The following is a 19,936-nucleotide window of genomic DNA, read 5'->3' as shown; positions in this document are numbered from 1 at the left end:
GAGGCTCTATAATCATCATTGCTCGTCGTGATGGAGAAACAGGAGTCTTCTCCGCGGTTCGGGCGTGCCCCGGAATTTGTGTTTGTGACAGCTTGGCTGGGACCGATTCGACGAGGTGCTGGTGGATCGACGAGCCATTGGGCAACGGGCCACTGACAATGAGCTGTTGACGTCGGACCACAACTACTAGGGGCCACGGCCAATGTACCATGTACCGTGTAGTCCACCCAGATTTAGTGATGATCGAGCTGCCTGCGCCGTCGACCGGGCTGTTCATCGTCTGTCGCACCTGCCCCACGTGGGCAATGCGCTCATGTTGGGGCAGCAGCACTGGAGCACCAGGCCAGCCTCCAAGACAGGCAGCAGATAGAGAAAAAGAAAAAGAAAAAGAAAAGAAAAGAAAAAAGCAAATTGGCTTCTGGGTGGTGTGCCCAACATGCCCCGGTGTCTATTTTGTGTTTGCGTGGTGGACGCCACAGGCAAGAGGCAGGCGGGTGCGTGAGGCCAGCCACCGATGTGATAGGCAGGTGCAACGGGCCATGTCTGGGGCGTCAGTCTTTTGCCGTAACCACCCCAGCGACTGGCTGATGTTGGTTGACTTAAACTTCCTGCCTCGGATTTACACGTTTCGACGAGCCCGACCCCGTCCTGAACCACACCCGCTCTGCCACTGGCCCGTTCCATTGATCGTCCTGATCGTCCGTTTGACGGGTTCTTGATCCACATCCAGATCCAGGTCCATGTCCATGTCCATGCCCGTACCCATTCGTACCCATACCCATACCCATACCTCACCAAAACACACGCACAGCTACGGCTACACACAGCTCGAGCCCCAGCTGCAGCGTCGACCCAATCGGGACTCCTGGCATGGCTTGACCCAGCCTCGGCCTTGCAGCCTCGCAACTCTCATACATGATCCTCTACGCCCACTCGCGGGGAGCTGAGGCCGAACGCCGATACTATCATTGCCTCTATCATTCTCCAGACAGCACATATTCTTGCTGTGTTGTTGGCTGTCTCGCCCAGCACTGGCCACGGCCGACTGAGAATCACTACCCTCAGAGTTACTACTTATTTATGTCTCACAAAATGGCCGCCTGAATATCCTCGATAGATCTCCCCTGGTAGCGCTTGTAACCTCATTAATCGCGTACACACGCCCTATTGAGGTGCTAGAGACGGCCCACTTTGTACAAAATGCCGCGAAACATGTACCCAGACGACGCGGCGAGGAAGAACCGCGGGTTCTTGGGCTTCGACAGCTCTGCTCTGCCCCCAAGAGACCTACAGGTGAGTCTCCTCTGTACAGACACAGCCTCGTGTATGTGTAAGCATTTCAAGTAACCAACACACGCTCCCAGGACCGCCAGCAGTTACGCTATGAGCTGGACCTGAATTCCTGGAACCTGAGAATCTGGGGTGTTGCTGCTTCCGGGTTCCTCACTGATTCGTAAGTCTGACTCGCCCTATTCTGCATCTACACAACTATTTTCTTGTAGACAGCGAGCTCTGGGGGCTGACAGGAACGCAGTTATAACCTATTCGCGAGCAACGTCATCTTGACATCGATCACCTTCGTCTACTTTCCCGATCAAAGGTGGCCTGGCCTCGTCATAAACCTCTTCACCCTCTTCGGCTCGGTGTGTGGCCAGATACTTTTTGGGTATCTGGCTGATCGGTATGGACGAACTAGACTGTACGGCATCGAGCTCGTACTTGTCATCGTCTCGACCATAGGAGTTGCCACAAGTAGCTATGGCTATGGCGACATGTCATTCCTAGCTTTGTTCACCTGGGTCAGTCGGACTTCCCAGAAGAGATGTCGACTGACATCAAACTAACATCCAACTTGAAACAGTGGCGGTTTGTCATGGGCGTTGGAATCGGCGCTGAATATCCTCTCAGTGCTGTCATCACCTCAGAATGGTCTAGCACCTCGTCCCGGGCCACCATGATCTCCTCCGTCTTCATGATGCAGCCAGTCGGCCAGGCACTGGCCCAGCTCGTCGGTCTATGGGTGGTAATAGGGCAGAACAACCGGTACGACCTACAGGGCATGCAGTGTGGGATCAACGACAAGTACGAACACGAGTGCAAGCAGATCATCGACGGTATCTGGAGGATCGTCATCGGGTCCGGCTGCGTCCCGGCTCTCCTGGCAATCATCTTCAGATTCTTCTTGTACGACTGTGGTCTCTACAGCCTGGAGGTCAAGGCAAAACCTGGGACTGCCTTTCGTGATACGCAGAGGGTATATGGTGTACCGCCTCCTGCTGTCAATGTTGACAGCCCTTATTCCCCTGGGGGCTTCCAGGCTCAGCCCTTCCAGTTCATGCCGATCCAGTTTTCCCGTGAGGACCTGTACAACTATTTCATCACCGATGGTAACTGGTACTACCTATTAGGAACCAGTGCAACATGGTTCTTCTTGGATGGTAAGTGCTTGACTATCGACTCCTCCACTCCCTAAACCCGTCTGTAGAGTCACCACATGCATCAGGACTTGTGCTTTCTCTTCCGAGTTGCCTTGCCATTGAGTGCCTAGCAGCGGAAGTCGTTGGAGGAAGCTAACTTGAGCTGTTACAGTCAGCTTCTACGGGTTTTCCCTCGACAAGGGCAGCACACTCGCGGATCTTTGGGCGACGAGCCTCAAGCCGGCCGTCACACCCGACCTGTCTTGCTGGAACTCCACCCTCGACGGTGGGAATTCCACAATACCTCTATGGAACGAGTACGGCATACCAGCATGGCAGACAGACTATGCCAAGCCGTGCTCGACAATCTACGACACACTTCTGGACCAGGCCAAGCAGTACCTCCTCACGGTGTCTATTGCATCAATCGCCGGCACTGCATGCTATACCTTCGCGGCGAACCGCCTGCACCGCAGACACTTTCTGACCGCGTCGTTCCTGCTGCTGATGGTCCTATTTCTCATCACTGGAGGGGTTGTAAGTAACACCCAACGACATAGTCACCTTTCCGTGCTGTGCCCAAAGCCTTTTCATGTTTGGCGAAGTATTCGACCAGCATCAGGTGCATTGGGCGCTTCACACAGCACGCCAGATTTTCCCGTCGATCTCCCTCAGTGGGCGCGAACTCAACTAATCCGTTCTGTCGCAGTACTATGGCGTCGCTCACACCTCTTCCGCCCCAGCGACAGTCGTCTGCGTCGCGATCTGCCACTTCTTCTTCAACTTTGGTAAGCAGTTTCATACCAGCTGAATGACAACTTCGCTATGTAGGTGTCTTCTAATATACTGTAGGCGCAAACACCCTGACTTTCATAATACCCGCGGAGATTTTCCCAACCTCATACCGCTGTACCTGCCACGGCATCTCGGCCGCAGCAGGCAAGATCGGGAGCATGGTGGCGGTGCTGGTCGTCTACGGCATCAACGCGGGCTACAAGTCGTCCACGCGTCAGGGTCTCATCTTCCTGCTCTTCTCCCTCTTCATGGCCATGGGCGCCGTGTGCTCCTGGGTCTACCTGCCCGACATCCAGCGGCGCGTGCTCGACCGCGAGACCGGCAAGCCCCTGCGCCTCGAAAACAAGAACCTCGAGGACCTCGGCGAGGGCCGCGAGCGCGCCAGGAGGGATGGCGAGGTCGTCACCGTTGGGGAGAAGCTGCGCGAGCTGAGGAGACGGAGGCGCGGCGCGGGATTCTCACTTGGCTCGGGCTCGGGCGGGCAGGAGGTGCGGGGGCAGGATATCGGGATGAGATGAGGTTTTTTGTTTCTGTAGAGGCAAAGTTTGATAGAGACAACAGGCTTGGTAGATAAAGTATCGTATATACATACCTTTGAGCCAAAGTAAACAGTGTCCTTCAGCAGCTTAGTATCCATCACCTTCTCACCCGCATTTTATTGAACCAGAATTACCCTCCGCGGCGAAAAAAGAATCTTAATTCCACAACTGTGGAAGGCTGTATTTACTTCGTAAAAGTTGAACGCCTGATCTATCATGCAAATGCCCATTCGAATCATTTTGGCTGATATACACATTGGCCGGCATCATCTCGCCGTCCCGGCATCACTCTCCCCGCTAACGCTCGCACTCGCATCTGACAGCTCCCCGCCAGGGCTCCCACCATTCCCACTGCCAGTGCTACCGGTCTTACTCGACTCCCCGGATCCCGAGCCCGACCCGTTGAGCATCTTCCTCTGTGGGACCTCCAGCCGCGCGACAAGCGACCCGCCGATGCCCTCCTCCCCCTCTCTGTTCCCGGTCGCGATTCTGACATTGGCCATCTCCAGCGCCTCGCGGAGCGTGTCACCCGTCTCGTCCAGCGCGGCCAAGAACCTCGCCAGTTCCTTGCACAGCTCCCAGTCCTCCTCCCTCATCGCCCTGCTCAGCAGCCTGACGCTCTGTTCCGACGCAGACGACAGCTCATCAAATGTGTGCAGGATAAGCAGGTAACCGCCGGCAGTCTTCAAGCTTCCGCGCTGAAGGCTCTCTTCAAAGAGCTCTTGCGGTGGGGGTAAATATGCGAATAGGGTACGCCAGGAGCGTACTTCGGTCTTGCGGGTGCATTGCACTACGATGTCCAGATATTCTTTGAAAGACGAGAGCAGCGATAGGACGCGAGGGAGGATCGCGCTCTCGGGAGGGGGCGAGGGTGACATGTCCACTTCCTCATCGAGGACATGGTGAAGGAGGACCTCGAGCGCGTGCGCGAAATACTCCAGATGTTGGTACTGTTGGGCGAGGTAAAGGGCTGCTAATGACTTTCCGGCGATGAGGTGGTATCGTAGGATTTCAGGCAGGAAGAGATTGGTCTGAGTTGCTGTTATTAGTGGGTTGAGGATGAGGCGAGGCTGTGCAAGACTTACCCGTATTGAGAAGCGGAAGAACGAAAAGTTGATATCCCTCCTCTGAACAAGGTCTGGCTCAACACCGAGGATGATAGCTTTCTCGAGCAGAACGGAAAGTGGATAGAAGTCGATGTTTATGGCAACAGCGGGAGGAAGCTCGCGGTGGTTGTCGCCTGAGATTGCATTCAATACCTTTTGCATATCTGACCAGGCCTTCAGATCTCCACCGTCGAACATCCATAAGGAATTGAACAGATCCTCGTTCTCAGCCTCTGCGGGGATATTCGTGCGAGGGGGGCCGATCGGACTTAGAAATGGCTGGTCTTTCATGGAGACATAGTACTCGACGTTCTGCGCGATGACTCGCATATCGTACTTGAGTTGACCTTCCTCATTTAATGAAGGTCGCAGCAACACAAGCTTGCCGTCCACTAGAAATAGCACTGATGCGACGGCAACATCCTGCGAAGGGTCGCCTTCGACGAGTTGGTTTTCTGGTAATACCCAGCTCAGGCCCCGTACCCTGGCGGGAGACCTGACAATGCCGTGAAAGGCAATCTGGCCGACTTGCACAAGCCGAACAGAGCTTCCGAATGGGGCGAATATGAAATGGTAAAGGAGGTTGTCGTAGGTGTAGACCAGAAGTGAGTCTTCACCCGAAGGCGTGAGGAGGACGACCGGTGCGGGCATGGAATGGACGTAGACGACAGACGCATTGTCCAGATCCTTCTCTCGCGAGAAAAGCCGTAACTCGTAGGACTTTTGGACCTCTACAGCAGCCACCAGGACGTTTTGGTACCAGCACATGCCGCCTCTGACTTGGAATTCGTTCTCCATATCCGTGTTGGAGAACGTCTTCCACCGCCCGCTGTTCACGCTGTAGTGAGCGAGGCCACGACGGCCAGCAACAGCCAAATAGCGCCCATCTGAAGAGATGACAGTACACCGTATTGGCCACTGATTCAATAGATAGTTCGCTGGTATCCTGGCTGTATGCCAAAGGAAAGGCTCTGCCGAGATGGTGCTCATGTCTGGGAGATCGTATCCCCTGTAGATCATGACGCTTGACGTGCTCTGTAGGACGGTCCGGAAAATGTTTGAGGAGCTATAGCAACCAGTGACGGCGCTTCTTGCCATCTCCAGCAGCCAGAGAGCCTCGTGTTGCAGTCCAACCAGGAGGATCTCTGAGCCGCCTCCGAGCCACGACGCGTCCTTGATGCCTGAGATCCATTGCTCGTCATGCCTGGACACGAGATGCTGATCGACCCCAAAGCTGCTGCTTAGGGGCTTCCCGTACACACTCCACGTCGCCCACCCCTTCTCGTAGCCTGCAAACAGACAATACCCGTCGGGAGAATAGCTCAACGTAGTCAATGGGCCTGAATGAGATTCCGATACAGACAGCCTGTGGATGTGGGACGAAGGGACGTTGCCAGAGTAATCCCTGACTGTATAAACTCGGATGGCGCCGTCTTCGCACCCGAGCGCTATAAGCGAGAACCGAGCGTTTATGACGGCATGTGTCCCACGGTCGTGCTTCCCCTGTGGAGTGTGAAAACAATGCCCTTTGAACAGCCTTTTCAGGTCCATCTCGCCAGTCTCCGGGTTGGGCTGACCCTTGGGCGTCCGCTGGACAGCGTACGCCTTACCATCGCTTGTGATCCAAGTAGACAGGTTCATCGACCTGTCATTCGTCATTTCGGTCACGGTCACTTTCTTCCCGAGCCAGGCCATTTTGCTCAAAAGCTCGGTGCTCGTCTGGCTGCCTGAGCTGTCTGGACTCCAGCGTATGCATTGTACCGCGGCTGGCTTCTGCGTGGCCACGACCACTTCGTCGTCGAGCGCGAGGGCGCTCACTATGCCGGCGTCCACCTTGATGACCATACGGAATCGCACACTGATGTCGCGCACGCCCTGGCCCTCCCCAGCCCCCCAGAGGATCTGGTCGGGAGCAGTGTGCCCCGGGCCACCCCAGTGGCTTTGCCGCCGTCGCTGAACATTGGTATGACTCGTAAAGTAGGGTTTATAGACTCGCGACTCGGAATCGGTGGCCAGCGAATACGTAATGAGGAAACCCCGGCTGGTTCGCACGACGAATATGGCGGAGTCGGGCCTGAGCAGGAGGTCGAGGTTGGTGCCGTAGGAATCGAGGGAAGCCTCGGACCGCACAACGACAGCAAGTATTACGGTGGGCTACACACATTGTCAGCTTTGCTTGTGGGCACTCGAGGGCTGGGTCAAAGTATGCGTCGCACCTTGGCCTGCCATATGGTCATGGAGGTCGCGGTGATGACGGCGAACAAATGACCCGGGCGCGCAACACGCAATGCCAGAATCGGTTCCTTGAGCGGTATAGCTGCGGGAACAGGAGCTGGCTCATTGCTGGTGGAGGCTTCTGAGGCAGAGTCGAGCAGGTCGTGCTCTACCGAGTTGATTCCGGGCGTCTGGGGCGTTATTGGGGTGACGGGAGTGGGTGGGACAATGTCATAGCTCGAGGCGGATGCGGAGTCGGAGGTCAGGAGGGAAGCCTTGTCAGCCTTGTCTGTGACTTCCTCAGAAGGAGCTGGAGGAGGCGGGAGGCCATCATGGGAGACGACGAGGTTGAAACTGGCAGTCTGGGTGCTGCTGGTGGCATAAACTCGAGGTGTGCCAACGGGCCAGTACATGGCTGGCTGTTGGGAGCCAAGAGGCAGGATGTGTCTTCATTCGTGCCAGTCCAATGGCTGCTGTATGGGGTGCGCGTGTGATCGGAATCCACTGCCAGCATTTAGCTCATCTTGATTGGTCTTTGTGTGTGAGGTGGCAGGTCAGGAATCAAGGCGCACAGAGGTGGTGACTGACATGTGGTGAGAGGCAGCGCAGGCTGAGCAAGGCTTCCTTTTGTTCGTGACGACAGGTTGGGATCAGCTTAGTGGAGCTGGCAGCCCTGTTTCCCGCCTGCAGGGCCCTGTAACAAGTGGGCCAATGGGAATCCCCAAGGGCCCTGGCCGGCTGAAGCTTACCTAGGCACCTCCGAGGTTTGGCACTAGGCAAAGAGCAGCATTTTGAGCTTCATGAGAAGCACCCATGGCATCTACATAAGACAGCTGGGCTATGTGGAGAGCTGCATCAATTCCTGGTATAGTTCAGACTCCATTCACGGCTCTCATACCCCAGGATTCTGTGACATGTTTGTGGAGGGTCAAGTAGCTTTTGTACTCTCTTTCAGACTTCCATGACACAGACCATATGTGAGGACCTGATCCCTGAGTAGCCTCTCCCCTGCTTCTGCCGTGCTCTTCAACATCAAGCTCGTCTATCTTCCCAGTCTTGCAGCCACAAAGCGAGCGACTCAATCGAGGACTTGTTGAAGCTTTCATAATTTGAAACCCATTGACAGGAGGGGGCATATCAAAGACCAACCCAATTTTTGGTACTGGTATGTCAAACCAGCCTAGGTTTTAAATCCTGTTGGACCTGCAGATACTGACCGAGGACGAGTCCTGGACGAGTCTGACGACCAAATCACCACCCTTTGTCTCCGTATTCTCCTATTCTCCGTGCGCCCTGCCGCTTGCAGCAGAGATGGCTCCTCTGAAGCCTCGAAGTAGTATCTTCAAGCAGAACTTTGCAAGTCACTTCAGCCAGCAGAGAGCTCAGGCATATTCCGACACATCAAGAGGTGGCTCATCTCACAAGTACGTCCGTCCTCTGCCAGCCTGCGTCTACAATGACCCTCGCCACCCCAAGAAGGCCCATTGTTCGCCAACGGGAGGAAACGGTGTAGCAATATTGCAGGCTTACTGACTCTTACCAGCATCCGTTCAATCGCATGGAATCCTCAAGGCAGCCTGATCGCCACCGGTGCTGCTGATAAGACGCTACGTGTCTGTGAGTAGACCAATCTCACCCTTGATAGCCTACCGGGTTGGGACCTGACGAGAGTCCTAGGGAACCCAGAGAAGCCCAATGTTCGCTTCTCCACCGAGCTGAAGGGCCACGCAGCCCCGATCGAGAAGGTCGCCTTCAACCCTGTCAAGGACGCCGAGCTCTGCTCCGTCAGCAACGACGGCGTCGTCAAGTTCTGGGATGTCCGCACCAAAGCCTGCGTCAACGAGGTCAAGGGCCTGGGCGAGGCCTTCACCCTCGCGTGGCACCCCGACGGCGAGTCCCTGATCGTGGGCACAAAGGTGAGAACAAGGAGATCCCACCTCGTCCAGCACCTGTTACCCCCCTCCAGCAGCGGCTGACCCCAGACCGCCAGAGCGACAAGCTCCACATCCTGTCCCCGACGCAGTCCGCGCCCCTGGCCTCGCACCAGCAGCCCGTCCAGACCAACCAGATCTCCTTCTGCTGGGGCGGCAAGAAGGTATTCGTGTCGACGGGCGAGGGCAAGGTGCGCGTCCTGTCCTACCCGGACCTCCAGCCCCTCATGCACTACAACTACGACCGGTCCAGGGTCGACGGCCCGGGAGCCACCCGACGAGTACATGATGAAGGGCCACACCTCGTCCTGCCTGTCCGTCGAGCTGAGCCCCAACGCCCGCTACCTCGCCTCCGGCGGCACCGACTCCATGATCTGCCTCTGGGACACCCAGGACTGGATCTGCCAGCGGTCGTTCACGGACATGGTTGGGCCCGTCAAGAGCCTGAGTGAGTTATCCCGACCTGGTTCCATGACAACGTATGGGTGATGCTGACGCTTTGCCCTTTTGCAGGCTTCACCTGGGATGGTTACTACGTGGTTGGCGGCAGCGATGAGGGCACAGGGATTGAGTGCTATCACTGCGAGTCCGGCGAGCGCGTCCACACCTTCAAGACGGCTAGCCCGTCTCCTGTCGTCTCTTGGGCTCCGACTCGGTATCACCTTGCATATAGCGATCTGGGTCAGCTCCGCATTATTGCGGCGGATGTGCCGGATAGGAAGTGACGAGACATGGGTCACAACGCAGCGGGACGCTCAGAGTCACGCCGCACAGCCATCACAGAACAGAAGAGGGAGGTGTAGTTTCGGCCTGGAGATACCCTAGTAATCAATAAGTCACGCATAACGACTCAAGAGGTCCTTTCAAGTTGACGTGATTTTTCAGATTTGGTGGCACACATCTCTCTTCAGAGATCTGACAACTATGGCCTTTCTGAAAGGACATATGTCACATCTAAATTCTCTTTAACGCCGCCGAACGCTGTTCCATAATCCGATGCTTGGTATCTGTGCCCCTTAAACGCCTGACCAAATGCTTTTGTGTTCCCTCTCCCCTGAGGTCCTGAAACGCCTCTGATCGCCTTATTGTCTGCCACTTCCCTCATCCGTCTCTGTGTCTTCCTCAAACGTCTCATCGCCCTCTAGGAGCTCTTCATCATCACTCTCATCTTCTTCTCCATCAAGACCCGGGAAGGGGTCGTAGGGTATGTAGTCGCCGTCGACCCAATGCCTGCTCTCGGGAAGCTGATACGGGTCGAAGGGAAAGTAAGGCGTGAGCTGCAGCCAGCTCTCGTCGTATGGGTTGTGACTTGCTGTTTCTCGCAAGGCCTCCACGCTCGAAGAGACGTACGACGAGAGGTAGATCCGCCGATTGGCGTCGATCTTGTCGTGAACGTACATGAAGCCAAGGTGACCGGCAAGCTTGGCGAACTCTTGCACGATGGTAGGATGGCAAACCCGCAGGGGGTTGAACCCAGACCAGATGTTCGCGCGAAGGAGTGGGCGCAGCTCTTCCATCCACTCGAGATCTTGGCCCATATATGAGGCGGGATCCTCCGGGTCGACCAGGTCGGGCTTGTCGATGACCAGATCGCGCCATCGGAAGCAGAAAATGTATAAAAGTCCTTGGAAGAGAGCGTAGTAGGGGGTAAATCTCCTCAGGTCTGGGCGTGCAGTCGCTTGATGTCTGTACCGGTATGAGTCGATGTGCTTGATGAGCACTGTGCATATCGTTCGCACAGACTCGGCAGGGACCCTCTTGCCACGAGCTGCGAAACTGGCAAGATAAGCGGCAGCGTTTTGCCTCGTGATCATCGAGTTCTGATTGCCGAATGCGATGTCGAGCAGTACTCCAGCAAACCGGTCTGTGAGATCCTCTGAGAGCTGGCTAAAGTGGAAAATGAGGAACTGGGTGTGGCGACTCGAGTATGTGGGAAGGATTATGTTGACAAATTCTGTGAGCATGTTCTCGAAAACGTCTCTTGCACCATCAGAGTCGGGCTCGGCGAATACTGGCTCATAGAGCTCGAAAAGGCTATTCATGATGAAGTCCATTTTCTGGATGTGTTGTGCCGCTTTCAGGATCTTGCCGCTGAGCTCGTGGCGATCATCACTCTCGTCGCTTGCAACGCTCTCAACATCACTCAAATCGTCATCGTCGGCGTCGTCAGCCCTGGAGGACTGGAGCTGCTGGATTACGCCGGCAGCAATGTCGTCGTCGACCTCGTCCAGATCAACTTGAATCTGCACATCAATCTAGGGTATTGTAAGCGGGCAGCTCAACAGAGACAGGGGGGGGGACATTACTCACTTTTACAAGCCGATCCGTGATCAGTTCCATGATCTCAGGTCCCATGTCCGGTGCGTATTCCCGTAGGCGCAACAAGTTCTGTACGAATGCCATATGGATGCTCTTGGATTCGTCGGAGAAGGGGAACTCTTTGTTGACCAGGGACAGAAGCACACGCCTGGCCGCGGGAAACAGCTGTAGGACATGGGCGAGTGCGCGATGGAGGCGTCGTCTCATGACATCGCAGCTGACGTCAGGGAAGTAACCTGCCCTCCACTCGAACTCCCTGAAATACCGGAATCTTTCCACGAGCATACCAAGAACGTTGCTGAGGTAGATGGATTGGCCGGTGACGAGGTTGGCCAGGAAGTCGATGTAGGCGGTCACGAAGTCGTCAGGTCGGCCCAGCCATGGTATGCTGAGGACTTCGTGCACAAGGCCTGAGCAGGATCTCCCGAGCTGAGGTGCGCACACCTTGAGAGCCTTGACGTAGTGTATCAGATCGGAGGGGTCAACTTCATCCTCGACCTGACTCGAGGTTGGAGTCTGTCTTCGGCGTCGGTCGTTCTCGAAGGTTCCCTTGAGGGTGTCGTAACCTTCCTGGTCGCCCATGCTGTGCTCCTTGAGAGACCTCACCACTGCCTGCTTGATTTCTTCGGCCTTCTCCTTGGACTCAGCCGGTGTCGCGGGTGCGATGCTTTGCACAGTGTTGGAGTTCATGTCGAAAACGACGGTCTTGCGACGCTTGGTTGGACTCTGGGGCTCGGCGTCTTCGTCGTCTCCGTCTTCTCTCATGCGACGGCCCAAGGTTGTCAGACTCGTGCGCAGGATACTCTTCAAGGCAGAGCTCTTGGCGGATGGCGATGACCGCCGCTCTGCTCTTATGGGTGTGTGTGTGGCCATGGGGAGAGGGCCAAGTTCGCAGTTGGTGATTGCTGACGTCGAGGTAGTTGAGGATGCCTGTCGGATCAAGGATTCGGGTTTTAGGCGTCAAGCGAAGCAGAGATCAAGGATTCTGGAGAGAGCAGATGTGACATGTTAAGGTTCTCCAGGGAAGGAAATGAAGCTGCCTAGGTATTGTTCTGGTTAAAGCTGCAGCGTCTGAATGGCAACAATATCGGCCACAATCGTCTTGTAGGCACGAAGGGTTGAAGATGATGGTTTTTCCCCTCCGAGAAGGAAATTTAGCACGCGAGGGAGTGGAGGCAAAACCCCCCAACTCCGCTCCACTCCTGCCGCGGACCCTAGACTGGAGTGGCCCGTGCGCCTTCAGATTTCGCGAGCGCGTAGATGCTGATTGAGACAAAACTTAAAGTCGCAGGCAGAGCACGCGTTCTGCCTGGCTGGCTTGCGTCTTGGAATGTTTGCAGTGTCTATCTGTGTGGTTTGTCTCCTTGTCAGTCAAAATCCAAACGCAGCACTAAATGGCTGGACGGAAATTCCAAATGATACAACATGAGCAGGCAATCTCGATGCCTCAAGTGGAAGGAAGGCGATGATTATGCAAGGAAGTGAAATTTGTGGTTGATCTGCTCGGGTACGTATACGGTATGCGATGGTGTCCATGTCATGTCAAACACGGTACCCAGATGCAGCACCAGCCAGCTGCTTGCTTATTGTCACCTCTGTTTTGGCCATGGTTGTTCTCTCGACGGCATCGGCCGTCAATTGTCTGATGCTCTTGATAACGTGCAGACTTGTTCGACCGGGGTTTGGCCATTGCCTGCAAGAATGAGGATTTCCCTTGCTGGACCACGATGCTGGGTGAACACTAGGAGCAGTGGCCGCGCCAGCCCTCACGGATCCCATTACGCTTTTGGTTGCGTGACTGGGAGCAACTCGCGTGCCCATACTACTTGGATTTCCAAGGGTCGTGACGACGCGAACATCCCTGCCACGGCCCGTCCTTCACTCCTTCACGCGGGCTGAGCACAACCGGATGAGCCCCAGGGCAGCAAGCTCCTCCCCGGTCATGCAAAGACGCCCACGGCCGATTGCGAGCAACATCAAAAGCTTGTGGCTGCCCGTGCACATTTTACAGCAGGTTGGACTGACCTATGAGGGGTCGGTCGTTATGGTGTCTGCAAGCCGCTGGGTGCGCCCCTCTGACGCTCGTAATTGTGAGAACCGACAGGCAGCAGAGGCCTCAAGAGAGCAAGGCAGCGAGCGGTATAATAATGGGCCAGGAAATCCTCCACAAGGGGCCAAGCGCAGGTCCTCTCAGGTGCCACGCAAACGCTGCGGCTGTGGGGTGACGATCGGCCTCGACAGCCTCCGCTGATTCGTAGCGGAGCCGGCTGCCGGGTGGCGCTGCAGGCCTCGCAGCGAGCTAGTCATCTACATCGAACAGCCAACATCCCGGCCAGGAACCTCGGACTGGGGAGAAACAAGCCTCAGCTGCGGATCCATTTTCACGAGTTTCGGCTCTCTTGCTGCGCTGCACTCGTCCTCCTCCGCCCCGGAGAATCAGACAAACACGGTGACGTCTAAATATGGACCTGCGCAAGGTTGTGCTCGCCGATCAGAATGTGCCCTGCGCCGATTGCTGTGTTGTCGTGTTATTTCTGTTGTGGTCCCAGCCCAGCCTCCCGTATATCGCGACACTCGAGTGAGTCCGCCCGACCTGCTTTCTCTTCGCTGTGAGTGCCGAGTTGGTCCATCTCTTCTCATCACTTTCTACTCTGTTTTGTCCTTGGACTTTCAGCAGCACATCATGGCTGCTCCATCGGGCCCTCTGTGGCTGGACGTGAATCAGTCGCCTTACAGCAACAACGGCAACGCTATTGCCAGTGTTTTCTTCCTCGCCATTATTGCAGCCAGTCTCACCTGCTGCCTTGCTATTTCGTGGCAGACGCAGCGCTTTATCCCGTTCAGTCTCGTTCTCAGTATCACGTGTATGCTCGAAATAATAGCCTACGCATTGCGGTTACAAGAGTGGTACATCGTCAGTTACACTACCAACTTCGGGCTGTCGGTCATAGCACCCGTCTTTCTCACCATTGGGTAACGCGATCCCCACAATTCAACGCTGCACCAATTCTTGGACTGACAGTATCAAACAGAATACATCTATGCGCCGCCCAGGTCCTCCATGTTCTCGGAACCGAGCATGCCGTCTTGTCGCCTAACGCCCACATGCGAGTCTTTATATGGTCAGACCTCCTCGCCGGTCTGCTCCAAGCCGTCGGGCTCGGCCTGACCTTCTCACGCGCCAAACAAGCCGGCCCCTGGGGTATAACATTACCGCAGCAGGCTGGCCCGGGACAGGATGTCATGTACGCCGGTCTTCTGCTGCAGACGCTCTCGCTTGCCGCGGCGCTGAGCCTTCTCGCCATCGCTTACTTCAAGGCTGGCAGAGCAGACCGTAAATATGGGTACACGACCTTCCACAGGGACGGAGCTGGATATGTTCCTCTCACGCCTCGCTTCAAGACTTTTCTCGTCGTTCTTCCACTCGCCGGCGTTTGCGTTCTTGTGAGGTGCGCATATCGATCTGCCGCAGCGTGGGGTGGGATCGGCAGCCCGATTGCGAGGGACCAGATCCTATGGCTCGTAGCCGAAGGCGTCATGCTAACCGAGGCAATCGTGACGCTTGTGGCCTTCCACCCCGCGATATGGCTTGACGACGGGGTCAGCGGCAGGATGCAAGGCGACGATGCCGAGCAGGATGGGAACAGGACGTCCAAGCTGGGCAAGAGGCTGACGGTCGGCACCTTCGCGACTGGCTTGACGGACCTGGAACACGGGAATGTGAGGGACTCACGGCAGGACCTAGGCGACATCAGCCAGGTCATCTTCTCGTCGGCCCTGATCGCCCCCTCGGACGTCTCGTCAGAGGGCTCGCCCTCGCGGCGCGGCTCGGCGGGTGAGCACGGCCACGAGCCCGTCGCCAGGGACGCCGCGCAGATGACCAGCAGCCCCTACGACCCGCACCTGCCGCCCGCGAGGCGGTACTCGGAGGACATCACGGCCGAGTCGCGGGCGCTATCGCCCCTTGAGGCCGAGGAGGAGGCGGACCGCGTGTCGATCATCCCGGAGCCGCCGAGGAAGTCCAGCAAGAGGATATCGCGCGCGCTGGAGATGGCCCGCCTGCAGCAGCAGCAGCGGGACGAGGGGGAGGAGGAGGAGGACGACCGGCTGGAGGTCGCGTCGGTCGTGTTGCCGCCGAGGAAGCCCAGCAAGAGGGAGACCAACCACGGCGGCAGGGAGGACGACCTGGAGGATGTCGCGCTCACGTCGACTTATTCCCAGTCGCTTTATTCGCAATAGGAGGGGCCTGTTAGCAGGGCAAGGGGCTGGCAAATATGGGGAACTGGCATAGGGTGGTTTTGGTTGCAAATGATACCCGGAGTTTGTTTGGTGGTTATTCTAGGTTGGGATCTCATCAGGAGCAAGGTTGCCAAATTGCGGGCGTGTGCATATCTAGCCGCTCAGTGGTATTGTTTAATGTGTCATAAGTATGTATAAATATGAACACACAATACAAGAACATATAATATCGAGGCAATGTAAGTGTCATTAAGTCTCTGCATATGCCTTCAGCAATGAACAAGCTGTCGTGGAGTGGGATGTCCGCAGCCCTACTTCTCCGAAACGAGGGATTTCTCCCGGGGGTAATATACATAGAATGTAGACGGAGAAATAGTCTTCCATCTTTTATCCGATATTCGCCAGGCCAACCATCCGTGCAAAGTGTGTTGTCCAAAGGGAAAAATGCCCAAACCGTATGAGAGCGCATCGTCCATGCTGCCCACCCGCCTTTTCAAGGAGAGACCGAGTACCGCTGTAGTCAAAGATCAAACAGAACAAAAGCCAGCCGACCGCCTTTCATATGCTTGTGCCAGATGCCACTGTCATCAGATCCACCCTGACGCGCAGTTTCAAGCCGTAGACTCGCGCAGACTTCCCCAACTCCTCATTAACACCAAATGTCCAGCCCGGTCAGGGCTGTGCATCCCATCCCATGTCCATTGTCTCCATAGGTCCCATTTGTAGCATTGTCCTCAAAACGCCTTCGGAGACAGGCGTCATCCCCGTTGTGCCGGAAGTGAACTGTTCCCAGTTGAAGTCACCCGTATTTGAGCCGGCAGTGCCGCCCCCTGGTGTCTTCCCTGGAGTCTCTGGCATCGTGAACTGCTGATTCGGCGTGAGCCCGGTAGCGAAATCGCTTCCAGGCAGATTTTGGAAAAACGCATCGATGTTCCCGCTCTGTAGCTGGTCTCGTTGCACCTGCGAGTTGTTATTGCCGTTGTTGTTGATGATGTTGGTGGATGATGCCGGGCTGGCTTCGAACGAGTTCCTTCCCGATCGGCTGCTATTTCCTGCCGTGAAGCTGTTGCTGCCGCCGTTGTTTCGTTCGGATGCAGATGTGCTCGAGTTTGGCGTTGGCCTGTCAGATGCGAGCCCTGCGTCTGGCGATGCCGACATATCGCCAGAATTTGCTTCGTTACCGAAACCTCGAAGCATCCCAGATCCGAAAGTTGGGGCGTTGCCAGATCGCAACCGGTCCATGTACGCCATAGCGCCCGTGTTTGGCCATCGACCGCTCGCTCCGGGCATACTCGAGGCATTTGCCTGATTGCTGGAACGGCTCGGTTCGGGATCAACGATCTCGGGAACGCCCACCGGGTCACCGCTGGTATCGCTGGACTTCATGTAATGGCAACCACTCTGCGCAAATATCCCGTGGTTATCAACCCCATCGTCGCATTTAGCACCTGGTGGTGTTTGACCCGGCCAAGGATAGCCTCCGTCTTGCTAAAGGAGGATGATGCTGTCAATCTACATTTCCTAATACTGGATGAGGGTTCCAGACTCACGCCTAATGTGCTCCGTGGGAAGGCTGCTCTCAGCTTGGGTATGCGCGCACCGAGGGCTTCCAAGTCGACATCAAGCTGGACAAGGAAGGACTCGGTCAAGGGGTTCCGCCTCTTCAGCGCTCCCATTGCTGCAAGGAGGAAGCGCAGTGAGTCGACAGTCTGACTGTCGTCAGGCCGACTTTTCAAGTACTGCACAAAGACTCGTGCAGCAACGTAAAGGCAGAAGGAGGTGAAGGGGTTGACCTAGCAATGTTTAGCATGGCGGCTGAGATTTTGCCGTATGGAACACTCACCGTTGAGAGGTCTATATGTGAGATCGTCCTCATGGTACTCGCAATCTCATTTGCTGCAGTGATACAGCGGACCTTGCTCTCGGCACTCACCGAGGCTGGGAGTCTGTTCTTATCCGCCTTGAAGATGGCGGCTTGGTGGAGGCAGATAGTGGATGTGTGTATGCACATGTTCGTGAAGATAACGTTTGGGTTCGTCAAACCCGCGGGCAGTTTGAGGTGAGCTGGGAGACAGAGAGACGTATTCAGGAGAATGTTGTCCAGGTTTCTATGTCGTTTCCAGAATTCGCCATTCAAGTCGTGGTCTCGGTCATCGACATCCGGACGGTGGAGATGGAGGAGGTTGCGGCCGAATAAGCATGCCATGAGGACGACACCGCCCATGGTGGAAATGCTACCGGCTCCGGCGGGGGTCATGGAATCTGCGAGTGTTTGTGTTTGCTCCGGCCGGCTCATGTTGTAAGAGTCGTCTGAAGCAGGCATGTTGCTCATGATATCCTTCTCATCGATGGTCATGGGCCACCCCGTACCGATACTGGCGTATCTATCTTCAGTGAACGCCATCCAGAAGGTCCGCCGTCTTTCCTCCCTCTCGGTCCAATCCCGGGGTGGGGGAATGCATTGCTTCACGTCCAACCCAGCGCCATCCAGGCGATGCAGTCCCATCATCTGACAGAGCCGAACTGCAGAACCGGTACTCATCCAGGCTCTAGGGAAGTACATCATCTTGAACTCATACTCGGCGAGCAAGACGTGGGTTTGCGCATGGGCGACCGAAATCAGGTGTTCACCAAACCCTTTGACATAGTCGGCCTCGACATACTTGCGGGCCCGCTGGTAGAACAGGTCTCTCAGATCGGCAAATTTATCTGCTACCGAACAAGCGAGCGTCCATATCGCATATCTGAGACACACCGGTGGGCGTTGGTTTGGCGCTCTGTACACCACATTAGCCCGATTTACTACAAAAAATAATAATTCCACAACCGAACAGGGGGTGGAACTCACAGGTTCATAGCTGCGAGGTAACGATACTTGTGTATCATGGGCATAGAAGGGTGGACTTTCTCAAAGTATATCTGATGGCTGCACATCGTTACGGGTTAGTCCTGCCTTCTGCCAAGGTGAAGGCCTCGCGGGAGCAGAGGGCCGATCTTACAATTCGTCGATGGACTCCTGAGGAGGTAGTGGCTCTTCCAAACCCAAGCCTATCATCTCCCACGTGAAGCTGTTTTGCATCGGTATGGCATTGAAGTCGAAGGTGTCACCGGCGGGCTGTGGAGGTTGGGGCGAGCTGTCCCCGTGGAAATTCCACTGGTCTATGTCGGCGCCAGCGGCAAGGCTGATAGAAGGGTCGTTGACTGTGAGGTTCACAGGCGTGGAGAGGCTGTCGTTGATCTTGGGGTCGGAATTGACTGTGACGGGGGGCGCAACTTGCACAACTGGCTTGGGGGCAGCGGGTGGATCCTGCGTCTTCAGCAGAGTCTCGACTTGCTCTGGAGTCTCAACTCGTGTCAGCGATAGTTTCCCCCAAGAGTCACCTCGTTATTCACAAGTAGAGCGATGGGGGCGGGAGCGGGAGTAGACGCACTCAGTCGCTCCTCCAAGGCCTTGACATATCCACGCTTAGGGCCGCTTTTCCGCCGGACCTCATCGTAGGCACAGTCATGGCCCAGCCTCGTACATGTGCTACAGCGTGGACGGTTGCCGTCGCATCTGAGCTTCCTCTTCCTACATATCATACATGCCAGGCGCTTGGGCTTTGGTACGTCGGCATTGTTTGGGGGATGGGGGGCCGGGGCGCCTGTTGCCGGTGGGCCACTGGATTCCACCTGGACGGTGAGGGTGTCCTCTGCCTCCTCGATGCCATTCATGGCCGTGTCCGTGTCTGGCGACGTGGACATGGCGACGGTGCCACGGATCGGCCCGTGGGCTTGCGAGGACAGGACGGGTGTGCCGCAGCGTCGGGTCGCGTCCGGAGAATGGCAGTGGCAAATGCGATGGATGGGTGGTGTTTAGTCAGGCCCGGGTGGCCACGGGGGCAGAGCGGCGTGGATACCAGGCGGCCTTGGTTTGTACTGTCGGTGTTCGGTAGGGGCCCCGTCTGGGGAAGCCAGCTAGTGGGAATGACGGAGTGACGACTAATAGGGCGGGGGAGTGCGGACGTTGAGGGGCCGGCGAGCTGGAACAGGTCGGTGATGATCTAATCTGCAGTTGTCGGGTTGGTGAGGCGAAGAAAAACGGCGGGCGAGGGGCCATGGGAAGTCCAAGAACGGGTGCGAATCGATCAATGGTAATCGACGGTGGGGAACAGATGAAGAGTCAAGTCAGGTCAGGTCCAAGTCAGATATGTATGTACTGTACTATGTATGACCCCATCCCTTTCAGCTGCGAGACGGAGCTTGTGAGCGAGCGAGCAAGCGGGAGCGCGTGTATGCTGTGTCTGCACGGGCGGGATTGTGACGGTATGCGTCCCGCGGCGGCCTGCCTTGGGCCTCTGCTGGGTATTCTCCGGTACCCGCTGCACGCAGGGTGC

The 19,936-nt window shown here is 56.2% G+C and overlaps 6 protein-coding genes across 6 annotated transcripts; 3 read left to right on the top strand and 3 right to left on the bottom strand.

Moving 5' to 3' along the window:
• Positions 1–1,200: 1,200 nt before the first annotated feature.
• INS49_008241 (uncharacterized protein) lies at positions 1,201–3,730 on the top strand (the record flags this gene model as incomplete). The annotated part of the gene is made up of 7 exons (XM_043168986.1): positions 1,201–1,293; positions 1,365–1,453; positions 1,535–1,799; positions 1,862–2,438; positions 2,590–2,954; positions 3,127–3,205; positions 3,270–3,730. 7 exons carry the CDS (start codon positions 1,201–1,203, stop codon positions 3,728–3,730), a joined length of 1,929 nt encoding a protein of 642 aa, XP_043026666.1.
• Positions 3,731–4,017: 287 nt separating this feature from the next.
• Positions 4,018–7,484, bottom strand: INS49_008240 (uncharacterized protein; the record flags this gene model as incomplete). The annotated part of the gene is made up of 3 exons (XM_043168985.1): positions 4,018–4,782; positions 4,837–7,011; positions 7,074–7,484. 3 exons carry the CDS (start codon positions 7,482–7,484, stop codon positions 4,018–4,020), a joined length of 3,351 nt encoding a protein of 1,116 aa, XP_043026665.1.
• Positions 7,485–8,382: 898 nt separating this feature from the next.
• INS49_008239 (uncharacterized protein) lies at positions 8,383–9,727 on the top strand (the record flags this gene model as incomplete). The annotated part of the gene is made up of 6 exons (XM_043168984.1): positions 8,383–8,495; positions 8,615–8,688; positions 8,749–8,987; positions 9,041–9,316; positions 9,396–9,450; positions 9,516–9,727. The coding sequence occupies 6 exons, from the start codon at positions 8,383–8,385 to the stop codon at positions 9,725–9,727; spliced, it is 969 nt and encodes a 322-aa protein (XP_043026664.1).
• A 357-nt stretch (positions 9,728–10,084) lies between these two features.
• On the bottom strand, positions 10,085–12,194 carry INS49_008238 (uncharacterized protein; the record flags this gene model as incomplete). Its single annotated transcript, XM_043168983.1, has 2 exons — positions 10,085–11,257; positions 11,313–12,194. 2 exons carry the CDS (start codon positions 12,192–12,194, stop codon positions 10,085–10,087), a joined length of 2,055 nt encoding a protein of 684 aa, XP_043026663.1.
• Positions 12,195–14,004: 1,810 nt separating this feature from the next.
• On the top strand, positions 14,005–15,560 carry INS49_008237 (uncharacterized protein; the record flags this gene model as incomplete). Its single annotated transcript, XM_043168982.1, has 2 exons — positions 14,005–14,294; positions 14,354–15,560. 2 exons carry the CDS (start codon positions 14,005–14,007, stop codon positions 15,558–15,560), a joined length of 1,497 nt encoding a protein of 498 aa, XP_043026662.1.
• A 672-nt stretch (positions 15,561–16,232) lies between these two features.
• On the bottom strand, positions 16,233–19,304 carry INS49_008236 (uncharacterized protein; the record flags this gene model as incomplete). The annotated part of the gene is made up of 6 exons (XM_043168981.1): positions 16,233–16,961; positions 17,111–17,353; positions 17,404–18,337; positions 18,409–18,486; positions 18,560–18,896; positions 18,992–19,304. The coding sequence occupies 6 exons, from the start codon at positions 19,302–19,304 to the stop codon at positions 16,233–16,235; spliced, it is 2,634 nt and encodes an 877-aa protein (XP_043026661.1).
• Between the last annotated feature and the right edge of the window lie 632 nt (positions 19,305–19,936).

Source organism: Diaporthe citri, assembly GCF_014595645.1.
Source record: "Diaporthe citri strain NFHF-8-4 chromosome Unknown scaffold_3, whole genome shotgun sequence".
NCBI classification, from domain to species: Eukaryota; Fungi; Ascomycota; class Sordariomycetes; order Diaporthales; family Diaporthaceae; genus Diaporthe; species Diaporthe citri.
The sequence above is the reverse complement of the archived record's forward strand: the minus strand, read 5'-3'. Positions and strand labels throughout refer to the sequence as shown.